Consider the following 19,656-nt stretch of genomic DNA (forward strand, 5'->3'; position numbering starts at 1 on the left):
TGTGACCTGAAACTGGAAGCAGGACTTCACTTTATGGGTTTTTTTTCTGATGATCAAGTGATGTGTTGAGTAAATAAAAAGTTTGTAGCAACATATTAATTTGCATAAACGCCAGCACTGTAAAATGTACATTTCAGACTAAACTGGGCAAGATAGTTGAGCAAAAGTTTGGCTAGGAACAGACGGAGGTACAGATAGATGTGGACTCCACGGCTGAGTGACTGTTAAACTTTTCGCTGGACTATGCAATTGGTGCCCAAATTTGTGCAGACAGGATCACACGTTCACAACTGGCAGGCATGTGAGTGTACACACATAGAGTCTTGTGTTCAACCTACAATAAGGAGAATTACAAGTAATTTGTCTGGAAGAAACAATGACCGTGCTGAGGATTTTAAAGACAATGTGATTGACCATTAAATAAAGATTGCAGATAAAACAGTGCTGCCATCAGGATCTAACAAAGTCTCCTCTAGCTTTACTTTTATTCTCTCCCCTTATTTCTGTCTTTCACATCCTTGTTGCTACGACTCTTTCCTCCACCTCAGTGTTTTACCGTTCTCTCTAGCTTTCTTTTCACTTCCCTTGGCCCCTCCCTACCTGTCATTCTGTCTGTCAGCAGAAGGCTTTTAACCCGTGTGCCCTGGAGGTCACACTGGTCAGACTGGTTTAAGTGCTTTAAGTGTTCCCAGGCCCATTAAGACCAACAAACAAGACCAAAAAGACACAAAGTAATCCCTCTTCTTTGCTTTTTTTCCTCTCCTTTCTTTCTCTCAGTTTTCTTTTTCTCGCTTCAGTTTGTCATTATATATTCAGGCACATCTGGACAGGTTGTGGGCGTCAAACCTGTGAGCATCAGGTAACGTGTCTGTGTGACCCCAAAGACCAACCCAGTCAGAGACTTTAGACTGGTTCAAGTGTTCTCAGGCACATTAAACCATTATCAGTGTTGCCAACAAAACGAGTTGACAAAGCAGACTAAAATCCCCCACTTTACCACCTTTCCTGCTCTGCCCTCATTTTAACCTGCTTCTTTCTGGACCTTTCTTCACCTCTTATTTCATCCTCACTGACTGTTTTCTTTTTGTCACTTTTTCACTGTGTATTATCCCCCCATCTTCCTCCCACTCATTCTTTCATTAAAAAAAAAAGAAAGACTTGATCTCTGCTTTGCTTTAATTATGTGAGCTTACATGTGTGAGTTCATTCTAGGTTCAAAGGGCGCTGTAGCGCTGTAGCTATCAGGGTTCAGGTTATAACACTTGACAGATTAGGTTAAACTGACCACTGACTTTAGAACAAGAGGTCAGAAGTCAAGAGGGTGGAGATGAGCTCTATGCCACACAAGCAGATGGGAAAAAGTTATGTATATATAACTGCATTTTGATTAAAACAAAATACTGATATTCAAATCTGAGGGATACCTGGCTTGTGTGCAAGTATGAGTGTGGAGTCACTGATGTCATTCTGTAGCAGAAAACACCATCAGTGTGGTGTTAAACATTGACCTTTGACCTATTCAGGTCAGGATTAGGTCACATCACTGTGTCGGGTCTGTCCACTTAACCTAATGTCCACTCAGAAATACAAAAATTGTACTCATAGAAGAATTAGCTTCTTTAGATTAAAGCACAATAACATAGGCTTTGATAATGAGGATGACTCTGTTGCAACATGTGTGCAAATGATCTAATATGGATGAAGACAAAAATATAGTGAAAACCTCTTTATGTATCCATTTTTTAATCATTTGTATGACTAGATTCAAAGATGGGCCAGAGCCTATCCCACCTGGCACAGGACAAAAAGCGGGATCCACCCTGACTGGGTTGCCAGTTCATCACAGTGAAAACACAAAAAGACAGATAACTATTCAAGGTCATAACATTACTACTGCTAATTCAGAATTACAAATTAATGTCTTTGGACTGTGACAGGAAGCCAGAGTACCAGGAGAAAACCCACTCAGGCACATTACAGGGACAACATGTAGTCGCCCAGCAGACCAACAGGTTCAAACCCTAAACTTTTTTGCTCTATAGCAACGGTGCTAATCACTGCAGCACCGTGGTGCTGCAAAGGATCAAGAAGATTACTTGCAAGGGGTGATTTGCTGTACAGTAAAGCAAAGATCATCAAACAACAATAAAAAATAAATGATAACAGAAAAAACACAACAGCAATAAATATAAGATAAAAAACACCAAATTACAAATTCAGAGAAATTTAAAAGACCACCAGCAGCTGAGACAAACAGGTTTTTGAGTCTATTTGTTTCTGTATCAGCAGGCAGACTCAAGCAACTTGAACTGCTTAGACAAGAGGATGGATCAGACAGAATAGATAGGCAATGGTGAATATCCATTTAATGGTATTAAAAAATAAAATATGATAGCATATAAATACAAATGCATTATATTATACTTTATTTTTTCAGGTGCAGTAAATCAGTAAACTGCACATGAGCATTTACGGTGATAAAAATCAATTTAATGTAATTTGACTGTTCCTAATTTGCAAAAGTCAACACGTGTGAGTTTCACAAGAACCATTCCTCAGAAAGACAAGCGAGGATCTATGGATGCATCCCTACTGAACCTTAAAGAACAGCAGCTGAAATAACTGTAAGCAGTTGTAAAAGTAACAGCTACAGAAAAAGGAGGTGTGCGGGTGTACAAAGACTGCATTAGACTATCAAAACAACTAAAACACATTGATAATTAATGATTTCAAATAAAATACACACAATCAATGCCAAACTACAAAACTACACAGTTGGTATGTGTTTAATTTCTAAGTTAGATTAAAATGTTGGACTCCTCTACATTAATACTGTGTTCCATGCTAACCACACAAAAACACACTCTCTCCAAACAGAAAGACTAGCTCCAAAGTTTTTGATTGTATAAGAGTTGTATATATTTATCTTAACTGCAAATATGTTTGTGTATATTATTGTTATTCCACACAGCTTCAATAACAAGTTATGTATTATGCATACCTAAATGTTTAGTTGTCACTCTAATTGCAGTCCAGCTAACTGCATGTTCCAGCTGATAAAAGCCATCTCATCACTCCTTTGCCATTTGACATTGACCTTAAAATGAAACGAGCTACAGCCTTAGAGTGAGTCAAATTATAAAAAAATACAATATTATCTGCATATTATTGCATACAGTCGACTACAGAGAAAAGACAATGAACAATAATGAAAGGTATTACGGAAAACAGGGGGAAGTAAACCGGATAACAGGAGGAAGAAGGCATTTAAAGTCACTAAAGGGCAAAATGACAAATGAAAGAGAGGAGGAAAGAAAGGAAAAGATGGAAAGGGAGAGAGAGAAGGGAGAGAGCGAGAGTAGGAAGGCGAGAGTGAGAACAAAGGAGGCAGTGTGTGGTGAACAGGGGATTGAGTCGCCATCTGAGACGAATAAAAACTGGAATAACAATAAAAGTCAGAAGGCGCTACCTCCCCTCCTCTTTGCACAACCGGTCCTCATGCATGTTTGTTTGTGCGCGCGCACACACACATGCATCACCACTGGTCGTTCTTTATTTGCAGTAAAGCACTGTGTGACAAATCTCAGCAAAAAAGTTTGGAAATAAACTTGTGTTGACACTTGCACTTACAGTGAACACACACTCTTGCAAACAAGCGTGGACGCAAACTGAGCTAGAGAATCAAAGACACATGGGGCAGCAGCTAGCACACAAACAGATACGCAACAGCTGTAGCAGGAAAAAAAAAACATACTGTTTCCACGGAGATGAATCCCGTATGCCAAAAATTTGTGAACGTGCATGCGATGTTTGCATGTTTACATCTGAGCAAAGACAAACCTTGCATGTTGCATTGTAGGGAAATAATAAAGGAGGACACAAAAAGAAAAGTGATGAAATGCAGACACGCGAGGTGTCGTCCCTAACACTGTTATTGTTTTTAGTGTTGCTAGTGTTTCTCAAAATTGCAGCCACATTTTCTTATAGCACCTGCTCCTTCGTCACTAGTATTTGTATCTGTTTTTCCCTCTGGCTTTGTTTCTTTTATGCAAAAATGGTCAAAATGAGTCACGAAAAGAACAAGAGAGAAAAAGAGAAGCAGGAGATTTGTACTGTACGTAACTGAGAAATAAAGCTCTCTAAAGTTCTAGATGTAGTCGCTAAAACACTAAATGAAATAGACTGGAACTACATATGCTCATCTTAGATCAGGGGGATTTCAGTTTGTAGTTACATGATGATCATTACGAAAACCTTTGCTCCTTCAAATGGGCTTAATTTTTGCAGTAAAGTCAGTACATCCTCACTGGAGGAAAACTTTTTTTTTTCCTTTAAGGGCATCTGTACATTTTGCTTTTATTTTATCCCAACAAATCAAAACCAAGTGACACATCTGTCCCGTTAACAAGGGATTGTCAGCAGTTGATGGGAATGGTTAATGTGTATCATGACAGCAGATTTACAAATATGATTTAAGAGCCGTTATTTCTGAAATTCAGCTACAGCAACCTTTATTGCTGCACCAGTCTCATCCAAACTTGATGTCTCTGTGGTTATTTTTTTCTGTTTCTGGCATGGGAAGATGACATGGCATTTATTAATCTCAGTAACAAAGCTCTGACTGCCACAGCTATTTTTATTCCTGCTGCTAAATGCTTTTAAAAACAGGAGACCAATTTAAAGCACAGAAAAACAGAAAAACAGAAAAAAAAACCCAACTTGAGTGCATTAATGCCAGAAGCCTGACTCAAAGCTGCCTGTTTGTACCTCAACAATAAAGCAGTAAAATTAATAAAAAATTTCCGGGTAATGGAAGTAATTTTTTGCAGCATTGTATTTTTAATGGTGATAGTCAATATGATTTACTTCTGTGTACATGGTGCACTGTTTACACCAGGCGCTATTCCATCTACAGCTCAGCAGCCACTTCCCCTGCAATCCATAAAGCAGGGTGCAATTTTCTGGACAAATCACAGAGTAAACTCTGGCTATGGGACTGGGATCCAGTTCCTTTAAGTCATGTCCTGGTATTCATTACAACTCACAAAGCTTCCATTAATCTATTTTTCCTTATTTTCAGGACTTTAACTGATGTAAAGCACTCGCCTTAGGGCCAAATCTGACCACTGAGGGTCAGCAGAAGTGGTTCAGCTCTTGCAGTGCTGATCCACGCCAGGCTGGCCCAGAGCAGGCCAGCGAGAGGCAGAGAAGAGAGTTAAGAAAGGAAAAAAGAATGACATAAAGTGTATATATACACTGTGTGTACATAAGCAAGCAGTGGTGATGGTTAGGGTTAGGGTAAGACTCCAGGAAGCGTAATGTAAGTCATGTAATGTCCTCTGCAGCTATGGAAACACGATTGTATGCAATGTGTTTGTGTGTATGTAGCAGCTCTCATGTTTCTCAGCAGAGAACTGCTGAATGACTACTGAAAGCCGCCGCCAGATTTCTGTGTGCAGAAAAACAAAAGAACGTGACATAAACACACACACAGATACTTTGATTGTGTGTGTGTGTGTGTGTGTGTGTGTGTCTATATTTGAACAGTGCACTGTGTGGCACGTGCATGCATCCATGGTTATGCATGTGTGAGTGCTGAAATGAGGTCTGTGACAGTATGTGTGCCTATGTGCTTGACTGCAGGCTTCTGAATCTGACCCGTCTGACCGCTACCTAAACCCATGTAAACAAAGCATCTCTTTAGTGGTGTAAACGTGACAGTGCAGTGAGTCATAGCCTCTGATCTTCCATATAAACGGTGAAAACTTGAAAACAGCTGCCAAGAAGAAAAAACCAGAACAACCAAACCATCCGAGCCTGGATTTTTGTTTTAACCTGTTTTGGCTTCGTGTCCAATAAAGTTACTTTTGATTTTGTTGGATTCTTTTTTTTGGCACACGTTTTATTGTCTGTTCAGACATGGAAGTATTTATCCAACCAACTTTTTCTTAAGCTTTTAGTTTGTTTATTCACATGAGATGGGAAGCTTTAAATAAGAAGTCATTCGTGACCTTTGCATACTTGCAGTGTGTTATTCAATTGCAGCAATATGTTGACTGCTTCAATCAAAGGGTCTAAAAACCATCTTGTAAAAGTCAGCCACTGATTATGTGGATCATTGCACAACCTTGTTTCCAAAGAAGTTAAAAATTAAAAACAGAAATGCAGTCATTCGCAAATCATTTAAAATTAAATTTAATCCGAAATACTAAGAAGAAAATGTACTAAATGTAAAAACTGAAAACTGTTATTTTTAAAAATGTGTGTTAATTTAAATTTGATTCAAGCAGTGCTGGACAGGGAATAATACAAACTAAACCAGGAGAAACTAAGGAACTGAATGCACGGAGAAACACAGAGCCATGAGGGAGATCACGACACAGGACAGAGGGAGACGCAGACATAAATACACAAGAGGGCAAACGAGGGAACAAACCACAGGAGGGAACACACCTGAATGTGATCTAACTAACGAGAGAAGGGGACCAAAACTGAAACACACTGAACATGGAACGCAAGACTGTCACAATAAAACAGGAAACAGTGAGACTGACACACGAGTTTGACACAGGAGTGGAGGAAAGGCAGACGACTGAAGGGACACACGAGAGAGGACAAGAGAGGAAGCGAGGGGGGACAAGAGAGTGAGAGGGGGACACATGACAGGCTGGTAAAACATGGATTAACATGACAGACAGGGGAGGCATGGGATGAACACATGGAGGGGAACATGGGAACAGAAAAGGTAAACAAGAAGGACACAGGACAGAGACACAAGAGGAACCTAAGAGGCAAGGAACCAAACTGGGAACATAAGAAACTCAAAACACAGAATAAACTCAAGACTACTAAATGAACCTAAATAATACAAAATGACACCAAAAACAAGAAACTCAAAGTTCTATCTCAAATGACCCAGAACCACGACATGCAGAACTTCTAAAAGAGTTTTTAACACAAGAAAAGTCCTCTATGGTAAAGAAACTATTAATTATGACTTATTTTACTGATAGTGAGGTTAAATGGTAACGCAACTACATATAAACAACATATGAAACAATTTAACGGTCTGTGAAAGACTGCAAGGGCAACAATTTCAACAAGTTAAGAATTATATTTCTTAATGTAAAATTCCAAAGAAATTCAGACACCCCAAGAGAAGGGCCAAAACCATTTATGGATGGGGGTGTGATCTTTAGGCCCTCAGGCAGCACTCCATTGCCATGTTCAAGAAACCACTTTGAGATGATTTGAGTTTGTGATATGGCACATTGCTTGAAGCATCATGAGATGACTAAATCCTCACAAAGGGATGGACATGGTCAGCAACAATACTCAGGTAGGCTGTGGTACTTAAACAATGTTCAAGGTGCCAAAGGGTGACAAGAAAATGTCGCACAAACCACCAGAAAACCATTGATACAAGGCAGGATCGATCCATGTTGCTTACACCAAATTCTGACCCGACCATTGAAGTTCATAGCAGAAACCGCAACTCTTTGGACTACGCGATGTTTTTCCAATCTTCTTATGTTCAGTTTTGGTGACCCTATGTGAACCGTAGCCTCAGTTTTCGGTTCTTACCTAACAAAATAGGCAACTGGTGTGGTCTTCTGCTGCTGCAGTCCATCTGCTTTAACATGTTGTGCATTCAGAGATGCTCTTTAGGATGACTCGGTTGCACTGAAAGTTTTTTTTTTTAAGTAGTGTTGCCTTCCTGTCAGGTCCGAAGATGACTGGCCATTCTCATCTGTGTAGAACATCCTCTTTAAACCCTGGAGATGGTTGCGCAGGAAAATTCAAGAAGTCTGTGAAATACTGAGACCAGCCCATCTGTCACCAGCAACCGTGTTACATCCAAAGCCCCTTAATCCACCTTTCTTCCCAGTTCTGATACTTGGTTTAAACTTCAACAGGTCTACATTCCTCAGTATATTAAGTTGCTCTCTTGTGATTGGCCGACTAAATGTTTGTGTTAACAAGCAGCAAAATAGGTGTACAAAAGTGGCTGGTGAGAATTGAGCGAATGTGGTCCACCTGGAATCTTACATACGTGTTATTTTCTCAAACTGCATCTTGAATTAGTTAGAGCAGAACATAAGGAACTGTACTACCACATCTGATGGAGCAGTAAAAAAATGTGAAAAAAACGTATTAATGATTGGAGATATCCAAATGAGGATACTGCTGACATACGTAATATACACTTCTAGCACCGTAGCATTAGTGGTAAAAAATATACATATGGAGAAAGTCTGGATTAAAACTGATAGAAAAATAGAAAAGGGTGGAATTAAATGTGCAGCATAAAATATGGCAAATAATATGAAATACGAGACATATGAAAAGGGATCAATATTAATGAAAGCTGACACAAGAATTTAATAGAAACTGTTGTTCAAAAAGTGCATCATGGTTTCATTAACAGCTGGACGGGTCATGTATAGTATATGTAGAGATAAGAATGCCTGTGGTAAAATGCATTACATTTCTGCATGACACTTTATGAATCATGGTAAACCAGTGGTCACTTTGAGTCAGAGCTCAGAATAAATGGATGGTGTTCAAACCGCCTGAGAATACTGTTCACATCTTGAAATCATAAATTCACAGTCCATTCTGGTCCTTCTCAAAAAACTCCGGGAATACTCCTCTGTGATGGATGACTGTTTCGGCAAAAGCCGAGACCAGTCTTAAAGTTAAAAAGAACCATGTTCTGGGAATAAACCAGCTTCTGTGCCTGTGTGCATGGATTCGAAAAATGACAGCCAACACCATCCACAATAACTTGCACAACCTGTTGTGCGTCATTTGACATATGACCACATCTCTAGTGAGATTTACACCCTCACGGGGACAGTTCTGTAAATCATAAGGCAACTTGACAGTGTTTTGTTTGTACAAAACTTTAAACTGCAAAATGCCAACTAACCAAGCTACAAAGTGAGGCAATAACCTCAGTTACCTTTCTGGAATGAGATAAAAGTGCCATGATAAAGCTGCTTTTTTGTTTGGAGCAGCTTATTCAAGGCTGCATTTTGGGTGTTGTTAAATTTGGCACACAAGTCAGTTAGAGGATTCATTCCTAAAAGTTTGTTTTCACACACAAGAATTCTTCAGAGACACACCATCCGTGTTGATCTGCATGCCATCTGCGTCATATCAATGAATCATGGCTTTTTTTTTCTGTGCTTTTTTTTTTTTTTTTTTAAACAAGGAAGATGCTTCTCATCATTTTAATGACTTAGACTTTGATTCCACTGACAACAATGTTCATTTTAGCACCCTCATTTACAACAGGAAATTACTGGGTCCATGCTATAATTCTGTCACTCCTGACTTTATTCTTCACTCAGTTGCAGATTGCTAAATGCAAAATATGGACAGCACTTTTGTATGTGGAATGGAGTCCAATTTTGAGTCTGATAGCAGATTTTAAAAGATTTTTCCTAAGCTGTCTTAGCATGAAGACATATTCTGATGTTCTGTGTTTTTGAAAAGTGACAAATTTTTAAAACTGTGGTGGACAGTCTAAAAGAGCCATAACACAAAAAGACTCTGGGTGGCATGAAGACAAATAACATCTAGATGCTTGGAAAGCCACGTGTAACCACAATAGCAAGAATCTGGACAGATGATCATATGCAGCTACTTAGAAATATGATCTCGGTACCACAGAAGAGAGTGACAAGAACAGCGAGGTTGAAAGACCGGCCTTTCTTGTGGTTGTTGGTTTATAAAGAAACATCTAGCCTGAGAAAAAAAAAGTTGCACAAACTCCTACTGATCCGACTCCTACTAATAGTAAGAAACTTATTACTCACTTGTCTTGTTTTTATTGTCTTGGGAAGCTTATAATTAAGCCTCCTAAAGGAAAATTAAACAGATACATAAATGCAACAGAAGAAACAACTGGTTCAAACTGCTAGCAATCTGTAGGCGTGACTGAACGCTGCTAAGATTAAGAGTCCCACTCCATATGTAGACTAACAGGCAGCGCAAAGCACCGACACCAACAGGGTTAGAGGTTTAACTCCCAACAGGCCCACACATTTTTTAAAAGTATGTTCTCATCGCACTATAAGGACGTTCTGATAAAAAAAAATTTTAAAAAAACTCCCTCCAACTGCTTTACATTATGCACACAGAGTACATGTTAAAAAAAATCAAACAGAACAAAACAGAGGACATACAGACAGCTCAAAGTGGATGGATGGCTAACAGTGTATTACAGGATGAATAATGTTCTTTTAATGAGCCGACAGAAGATATCAGTGTTTGGGGTTAGTAGGCTATGTGTGTGCAGTGTCTGGGTAATTCATTTCAAAGTTACCGCTGTCTGGGCTCAGTGGCCAGCAGCTAGACTACAGAACACATATGAGTAAAACTGACTGATAAGAGCTGAGAAAACAAACCCACACCTCTCACTCAGTCGGGGCCAACGTATTCATCTGTAAAAGGAGGAGGAATGGATAAAATGTGTGTGTGTGTGTGTGTGTGTGTGTGGGTGTGCCCTCAAATGATTCAGAGATGGACTGAGGCTGCAAAAGAACAAAAAGTGATTGATGACACTGGATGATGAAAGATCATACACCAAACCAGCTGCTTAGAGTTTCCATAAAAATGCAGTCATTGTATTCCTATACGATACACCCTTACATTCTTTCCTTGGCATTTCTCCATTAATTTTGTGCATTTCGCCAATACTACACGTCTCCTCAAGAAGAAAAAGGTACTAATTACCGCTAAAGGTTATATGTCAGATTTGCTATTAAACATGTATTCCTTTCTGCAATATGGTTTTTCTTTAGTGCTGGCATTCTGTTTCACTAATTTTCCATCAGGACAATCATGATTTAAAGGAACTAGTTCACACAAATTAGAAAAGGTTACTTTCACACATTTTTCAAGCGTTTAAAACCCAACCTGAACTGCCCCTCTGACATGATCATTCTTAATCTGTACATTTTGGTCATTCCCAATGAAAACCTTGGGATTTTCAACTCTACCACCTCTAGCTAAACCTGTCTATTTGTCAATGCCCCTGTCTCCATGGACAAAGGCAGAAATCCCAGAAACAGATCAGAATATCAGATAATTGGAACCAACAATAGGAAAAGGAAGAAGAAAAGGTTTTACAGGCATACACATAGACAGATGCCCAATCATAACTCGCATATAAAGACTACAGCTACAATTAACTGACCCATGGCCTCAAGGACAAACTGCTCCTGAGTGACTGCCAGAGGAGGCTGGACACCAATGCTCAGCTTAGATGACTTCACCACACTACTGGCTTTCACCTTCACCTGGAAAGAGAAAAATGATGATGTTAGATGTAGACAGGATACTGGTAAAGGGCAGATAAAATTCTGACACACAAACCGAGAGGAGAAACAATGATTTTAAAGGTTCACCTGTACGGTCACTGAGGGGACAGGCAGACCGTTGATATCGTGGATCAGGGCTTGCTATGGACAGATATTAAAGGGAAATATGACTTTCTATGTTTATTATTGCATATGCATCTAAATGTGCGAATGTGAGTTTGTTTTTTTATGTGTGTTTTGTGTTTGTTTACCGATGGGTTGTCCATGCTGGAGGAAACGGTGGTAGTAATGCACAGGTCATCCTCACTATCAGTTTTGGGCAAAATGTCTGAAATACCAACAGTTTAATCTCAAAACACTAAACCGATGTGTTTATTAGTCAATACAGCACTTCACCACATTTTGAAAGATGGCATGGTACTTGGTCAGTTTGCAAACAAATCAACCAGAATACAGAGAGGACAAAAGATAAAATTCACATTGACTTGTTGTTAAAGGCAGTTTAAAGCAGTTTAAATTAAACCTTGTGTGGCCTTCTTATATTTATTTTATATACACACACACACTGTTACAGTCATTGATGCTCATATTAAACATGGCCAGTCTCAAATAATGAGGTCAGTGTATGTACAAGAGCCAGAAGCCTCAGACTGCTCTAAACCTCCTGGACCTGTTAGATGTCAAAAAAGGTAATTTCTTAATTATGGTCATCTCATACTCTCTCACTCTCTTACACAGACCTGGCTATGAGCACAGCAGCCCCTCCCACCTCTTTCCAAGGCTTCTGTTTCCCATTCAGAAGGCAGTTAGCTTAAACCAGTGGTTGTCAAACTGTGGGGCAAACCCAACTGGTGAGGTATGGATGCACTGCAGGTGGGGTGTTGACAACCAGGTGACAAATATCAAGTGAAACTAAGGTGGATATTTTCAGTAAAATTCAATGTGGATATTCTTTTTATTCTTAGTGACTTGACCAGATCTTAGTCTAAGATAAAAAAAAGAACTGTGAATCATTTTGAACTGTAAATCAAGCAAAGCCACTCTAGCAGAGTCCAGGATTTCAAATATGGAGCTAAGAATGAACATAAAAGGTCACCTTAAAGACTAAAAGTATCAGATATTTGCTGCTCAGATACTCCAGTGGGAAATTTTACCAACTTTAAAGCGAATGTAGACAGTCAATTGATTCAAAGAACTAGTCACTTAAGAATGACAATATGATTTAATAAACCTAGAATCAGACAAGAATTATCAAAAGTTGCCTCTTAAGGGCATATTTTGGTATTGTGATAATTAGAAAATCTGTATTATGCTTCCAGCAGTCTCCTACCCTGAGTCCTGGTGGCTTCTCGGATGAATTTCTGCAGTTTCTTCATCTCAGCTTCCACCTGCTCGTAGTCAGCCTCCCTGGCATCCACCTTCGGAGTTGAAAAGAAAGAGGGATCTGTACCCATGTAAGAGCACAGAAGATGACCATCTGAACTCAGACTGACCACGACTCCCTTCACATCCCTGAGAAGAGCAGAGAAGAGGAAAGTTAACTTTTTCCCAGTGTGCTATTAGTCATTAGTCAAGAACGTCTGCCAAAAAGGTCTACTGTAGTTCAAAATTTGTTGTTTGCTGCTTTAAAACAAGTGAGCAAAATGCTTATTTAATCCTTTTAGAAAAACTGAATGTAAAGTTCAGAACTAATTTATAATATGGAACCAGATGAAACGAGGGAGAGCATGAAGAAATGCTGAGTGATGCAATAATGTGTTTTAACTGTGTGTGTGCTAACTGGTTGCAGATGTGTTGTGTGTGTATGTGTGTGTTTTCTGTTCCAGTCCAGTGAGACGATAACACATACACTCAGACCCACACATGAGGGGGTTCAGGTCAAGAGCAGCAGCCGGCTCCACACCTGCACAGGAGGGCGTCTGAGGGGGCATAAAACTTTCACTTTACTGCTGCGGAAACACTCTGTCACGCACACGCGCGGGCACACACGTACACAGAAAAATTTACATTCATAGAGCCATGACCAACTGCTACAGAAACACATTCATAAAAGTGATGGCTCTCACATTTATTTAAAACACACAGACACACACACACATACATCATGCTGAATAATAGCTCCAAGTTCAACTGAGAGAAAGATGGTGGCTTACAAATCAACTAAAGGGACCCACATAATCTACCAGCAGTGTTAGATAATACATACAAACAAGATATGTGACAATACAAAACTATGTTGCCAGAATTTATTTCAATCTTTAAAAAAAAGAAAAAATGTGGCACTGTGTACACTGTTTGTTCCAGTGTCTTAATGTTTTAAAATATTTCTCAAACTATTGTCGTAGTGTACAACACTAGTTCCAAAAAATGTATAAAATGTAAATAAAAACGGAATGCAATGAAGCGCAAATCTCATAAACCCATATTTTATTTAATGTGATGGTAGCAACATGTCATAGCAAAGTGGGCCAGGGGCAAAAAAGGGCTGGAAAAGTTAGTAGTACCAAGCAGAACATTTTGAAACTAATTAGCTTAACTGGCAACCAGTCAGTAACATGAGTGTATAAAAAGAGAATCTTAGAGAGGCGGAGGTTCACCAATCTGAAATTGTTGAACTATTTCAGAATATTGTTCTTCAACATAAAATTGGAAAAACTTTAAATATCTCATCATCTACAGCACATAGCATCATCAAAAGATTCAGAGAATCTGGAGACATTTTTGAGGAAAAAACAAAGGCACATAATAAATTAAATTCAGTTCAACTTTTATCAGAGTCAGAATGCTTTAATAATCCCTAAGGAAATTATGTTTTCCCTATCTTTCCTATTAGAGTCAAATCATAACAACACCTCAAGGTGCTTTATATTGTGAGGCAAAGACCCTACAATAATCAATAATCGAAAATCAATATTGGATGCACATGATCTTCAGTCCTTCAGGTTGCACTGCATTACAAACAGGCATGGACATGGAATGAGCTCAGGAGTATGAACCCTGTTCAGCATGTCATCCACACATGCAGGTTAAAGCTTCATCATGGACCGAAGAAGCCATGTGTGAACATGTTCCAGAAACGATGCCGACTTCTCTCGGAGCCAAAGCTCATTTAAAATGGACTGAGGCGAAGTGAAAAACTGCTTCCTGAGGGGAGCAGAATACAAAGCTGGATTTCCACCAGAAAGGTTGTTAGGCTCAGCAGTGCTCGGAGGTTAATGGAGCACTATCTACCAACAATAACACATAGTATATTTATCAAAGTGAGCAACAGGTTCAGCTCTTACTGCTTCAGATTTCAAACATACTGCTGCCAATGTAACGAGATGGACGGAGACTGAGAGAGCGGTGAATGATTTTGTGATTGAGAGAACATAACTGAATGACTATCAGCGGAGCAACTGAAGGTAAACTTTTGTCTGGTCATTTCCCCCCTTTTTTAAAATTCTTGAGTGCTACAAATGCTTCTTGAGGCTATTTGCATAAATGATAATTACAGGTACAATACAATACAATACAATACAAATTTATTTATATAGCACGTTTAAAACCAGGGGTACACAAAGTGCTTCACAAAGCAGGTGACAGCAAGTACTTACATGCATGAGATATCTTAACAATTGTAGCTTGTGTCAAAGTTACAACTGTTACACTGCTGATGGTGCCTGCATTTGATTTCTATGAATTGACTTAACATTCTATTCAATAACGGTCCTCTCAGATCAGTTTTAACATAAATATATATCAAGTCCTGAGTCTTCACAGTTCTGATTCAGATTTGGTCCATGTTAAATTTGAAGGATCCCAAATGGTGAGAATATTTAATCTGAGGTTGGCAATAAAATGCAATACTGCCTCCAAAACACAAGAACTCCTGGAGCACTGCTATCAAATAGAGATAGCCAGAATGAGCTGCTGAAGTGATCGTGTGTTGTTTTTGTGTGTATTGGTCTTGTTTTGTGTGTTCCTATCCCACACTCTGCACGGTGTCCCACCAACACACTAAATCACCCGATGATTATCAAATGCTTTAAAACAACACAGCCTCAAACAAAACCAAACAGCTACCCAGACACACACTATCTCCTGCATCTAAAACACACAGACACACACACAACCAAAAACCACATCATTTTTCAACCGTGTTTGTGTTTTGCATTGTAATTGTATCAAATTGCGTTTTGATTGGAGTTGTTTGGAAAAAGACAAAGGATTGGCTATAGCTGGCCCCTCCCCACTACGCTCTGATTGGCCAGCTGGAAGACATTGTCGAGTAGTTTACACACTGGATTTCACAAGCTGATAAACACAACATTATATCTACTATAGGTGTGTGTTTGTTTACATGTATAATCACTGTTGTGTACACAATATGCACTAAGCTGTCCTAAGCTATCCTTCATCTTTATATTCCTCAAATGGTTGCCTTTAAACTAGGAAAATTATAACATCAGATTCCTTTATTAGCTGGAGGTTATACTCACAAAAAGTTGGCAACACGCACAGCCACGGGGATAAAGGAGAGCTGGGATGCCCACTTCAAGGTCACATCCTGGTAAACCAGCAGCATGTTGGTGTGATTACCCAGCAACAGGTTTGTAGTGCCATCTGTCACTAAACATGACCACAAAAAGAAGATTAGAAACAACAGACCTTAAATATCATGGCATTCTATTTTTAAAAAAAAATTAAATTAAACTGGCTTTCAGAAGTTCAGACTCCATCACCTAAAATAGAGGCTACGGAAAAGCCAAACTAATTTGCTGGTTTTGTGTCAGATTCTGAAATTTCAATTCACAAATTTTATCATACAGCATAGAAATAAATTCCTCTGGTGGGTGACCTTTCCCAGTTACCACAGTAAAGAAAATCACTTTTCACGTATGGTTTGTATATAGAAATTTTATCATCTCGATTTTTCATTTTGAGACAAGGTCACCTTTTATAGGTGTATATACAACTGAAGTTCCACATACACTTTCTCTCATGACACATGGCTTGAAACCTTCAGTATAAATACTACTTACATTTGACTACTTATGTTTCACTCACACACACACACACACACACATACACACGCATACACACATATCCAGCCAATCCCACCAATGGCGCAGTTACCACCAGGAGAGATCTGAGGTGACGGCCACACGCAAAACAAACACACCTCACTTACACTCACACACACACACTCGTACACATACTCACACAGTGGAATACGTAAGTTATAATATAGTAACAGCGGTCAGCAGGGTGGCACAGTGCAGGGGTCGAAATGACAGAGTGTGTTGGTGCCACATTAAAGCAAAATACACACCTTATGTCTCCACATCAGCCTTATAATTACAACCGTATTATAAAAATTTCCAACCCGTGTTCTTCGTTCTCCTTCCTTTCTAAGCTGTTTTTACCCTTCAGGCCCACTGATATCTCCACATCCCATTCTTTTCTTTCTCTTTTTCCTCATCTCTCCCCACATCAATTCTGGCCTCCGCATCATAGGTGTCATATCGTGATCCTATCTGAATCAATCTGTCACCTCTCTATCATGTTATCATGATCCTAGAATATCATGTTCCTAGAAGTAGGAATTATTCAAAATCATGCAGGAGCTGGTCTTTGATTGTAAGGTTTCAGATAAGAAATGAAACCAATAAAGTTAAATGACAAAATAAGATACAAACAGCATATAAGAGGTAGACTGGGCGGTTGAGGGAACTGGTCGAGCAGAGGCAGCTGTGAAGATGAGTGCCAGAAGGAAAGCAATAGGAAATGCTCAGGAGAGCACTGTTGTCTATTCTCGTCTACTCCAATTTCTCGACTATGAAGATACTATAGAAATCCATTGAATGGCCCTGCATAATAAAAGAAGCCCTTGCTGATTGTTGGCTGGCAGCTCCAGCAGTTAGACTGTCACTAAATATCACACTGTTAAAAATAAACTCTAGAGTGGACTTTGTTTGTTTTTGAGAGTGAAGAGTGCAACAGCAGTTTTGCGCCTGGGAATTGTCATCATCCCTCAGTCATGTGGGAATTTTTATGTGGTTTTGAGTGTTGACAGCAATCACGTCCCAATAAAAGTTGCTTTTGTTGAAATGACACATTGGGGATTGAGTTTATAGACAATTTCCAAGAGTAATTTAAATAATCTAAATTATATTCAGAGTAGACATTGGAGGGAACTTTGAAAGCTGAGATATTTTAATTCTAAAATTGAAAACAGATATCATGGCCACTTTTTGCAGTCAGTACACGAAGCCTCCATTCTGGATCCTTCCTCCATAGAGTCAGAGTATTTTATATCAAACGTAATACCCTTAAAAAAAATGGGTCTATAGTACATGAATACATAAATTAAAGTGGGCGGAAGCACTTTTGACATTGTTTTGACTCCATTTTCAGGAGGTTATACATGTACTGCTAACTACATTAATATAATTAGTGTTGCTTATGGTTGATCGTGACAATTAAGCAGCAATCGATAACCACACAGGTAAAGCATACCATTTTTCTTCTTAACAATTTTAATATAAAAACAGCTGTCCCCAGCTGCCAGTGCAACTTAATGGGACAGAAACAAGGAGAGCAATACTTTACTGAAGTGCTGTTGGAAGCACTCTTATCCAATTAACAAGTTTTATCAGAAACTTATGGTTTAAAACAGAAACAAAGCCATGAAAATGGTTTCTGGATACAGATCGATTTTATGCACTTGAATCAAAGGGTTTCTGAGTCATACTGGTTTCTTAGGCAACCACAACATCAACCCAAATAATGGATGCGTGACCATGCAGATCATAGGCTTTTCCCACTGTGCATGGAACTAAAACTCATAAATTCACCATCTGTGTGTGAGGATGTGTGTATGCACACCTTTTTTTGTGTATGTTCTCATATTACCCATTCTAAATGACCACAATCAGGCTGCAATTTGATACAATTGTGCTGCTAATTGCTAATTATTGAATAATGGAACTTTGTGAGTACGTGTGTGTGGGGAGAAAATCGATTCATTTAGTCAGGTGCAAGCTTTCAGTAAAAATGACAGCAGAGTCGGCCTCCATCGCCTCCTTCTCTAAGACCAATTCAACATCTGTAGCCAGGCTAACACACAGAACTAATTATCATCCACCCACAGCATATCCTGTCCATTGTGTGCATGACAAGCAGTAGCCTCTTGCCTCAGATGTGACGCCCTTTCAAATGCAGCTAATAATCACCACACTATACACCTCTTTCTCTTTCTATTTTCTCCCCATCAGAGGTGAAGTCAGGGAGAGGTGTTCAAAGCTGGAACCCATTACTGTCTAACAAACACACACACACACACACACACAAACACACACACACACACACACACACACACACACACACACACCCATGGGTGTACCTACAGTAATGCCTATGATTTCAATATGATGCATACTCATTATGACAGAATGAATCCCTGTGATCACGGATCCTCCAGAGCCGTACCTAAATATCTTTAAATTACTTCTTGTTGACAACAAAAGGTACTATTGAAGCTTGTTATTTCCTGCTATGTTTTATCGTTGCTGTAGGTTGGACATGGGAACAGTTATGCCAAGCGATTCAGTGCATGCACATCTTAATCACTGAGATGCTACATTTAGCTAAATGTGTTCGAAAATGGTTCTGACTGATGAGCAATGTGGAGAAAAAAATCTAATCACTTGAACTGAGGACTATTCAGTTATTGATTGAAGCTTTCCTTGGCTTCATTGATCCTTATAGCAAGTTTCATTATTTAGATTCCAAACCAGCACTTGAATGTACTTGCACAACAGAGCAGAGAGCAGTTTTAAACTTTTTTAAATAAAAAAAAAAAAAAGAAAAGAAAAAAAAATCATATGTGCTGGTTATTTAGCAACTATTCAGCTGTTTATTAAGAGTAAACTTGAAGGTGAATGGAGGTTTAGCCCAACTCACAAAGGAGCAGTTATCTCTTCAGTTTCCCTGAAAGACTAAAAAGAAAGAAAGAAAGAAAGAAAGAAAGAAAGAAAGAAAGAAAGAAAGAAAGAAAGAAAGAAAGAAAAATACACTAGACACAAAAAGTATTTTTGGACAAAAATACAGTTTATTACCTGTATGATTCTGTATTTAATGTGCTATTCATTCATCTTTTGGCACATGTCTATAAACTCTATTGTTCAGCAGTCAGTTTTATTTATGTAGCAGAGCTATTCAGTTTATTCCATCACATTCTGCCAAAAGCAGCTTCCTGTAGAGCCATTCACATGGCAGTATGCCATTCCAGTTGCTTTGTTTTTTAGTATTTTATCCAGTTAGTGTTTTGGAAGTTTGCTTA

At 38.9% G+C, this 19,656-nt stretch overlaps 1 protein-coding gene across 4 annotated transcripts in view; it reads right to left on the bottom strand.

The window, feature by feature from the left end:
- bbs9 (Bardet-Biedl syndrome 9) overlaps window positions 1-19,656 on the bottom strand; it is a 168,768-nt gene that overhangs the window by 129,198 nt on the left and 19,914 nt on the right. For all 4 annotated transcript variants that reach the window (XR_003222283.1, XM_003450309.4, XM_019364688.2 and 1 more), the window contains exons 9-13: window positions 15,812-15,941; window positions 12,661-12,842; window positions 11,582-11,658; window positions 11,418-11,471; window positions 11,207-11,309 (exon numbers count right to left, since the gene is read on the bottom strand). Coding sequence is in view for 3 of the 4 variants with exons in the window: in XM_003450309.4 (XP_003450357.1) it covers window positions 11,207-11,309; window positions 11,418-11,471; window positions 11,582-11,658; window positions 12,661-12,842; window positions 15,812-15,941 (546 nt within the window). In the remaining variant the exon portion in view is untranslated. The remainder of the gene's footprint in view (window positions 1-11,206; window positions 11,310-11,417; window positions 11,472-11,581; window positions 11,659-12,660; window positions 12,843-15,811; window positions 15,942-19,656) is intronic.

Source organism: Oreochromis niloticus, linkage group LG11, assembly GCF_001858045.2.
Source record: "Oreochromis niloticus isolate F11D_XX linkage group LG11, O_niloticus_UMD_NMBU, whole genome shotgun sequence".
NCBI classification, from domain to species: Eukaryota; Metazoa; Chordata; class Actinopteri; order Cichliformes; family Cichlidae; genus Oreochromis; species Oreochromis niloticus.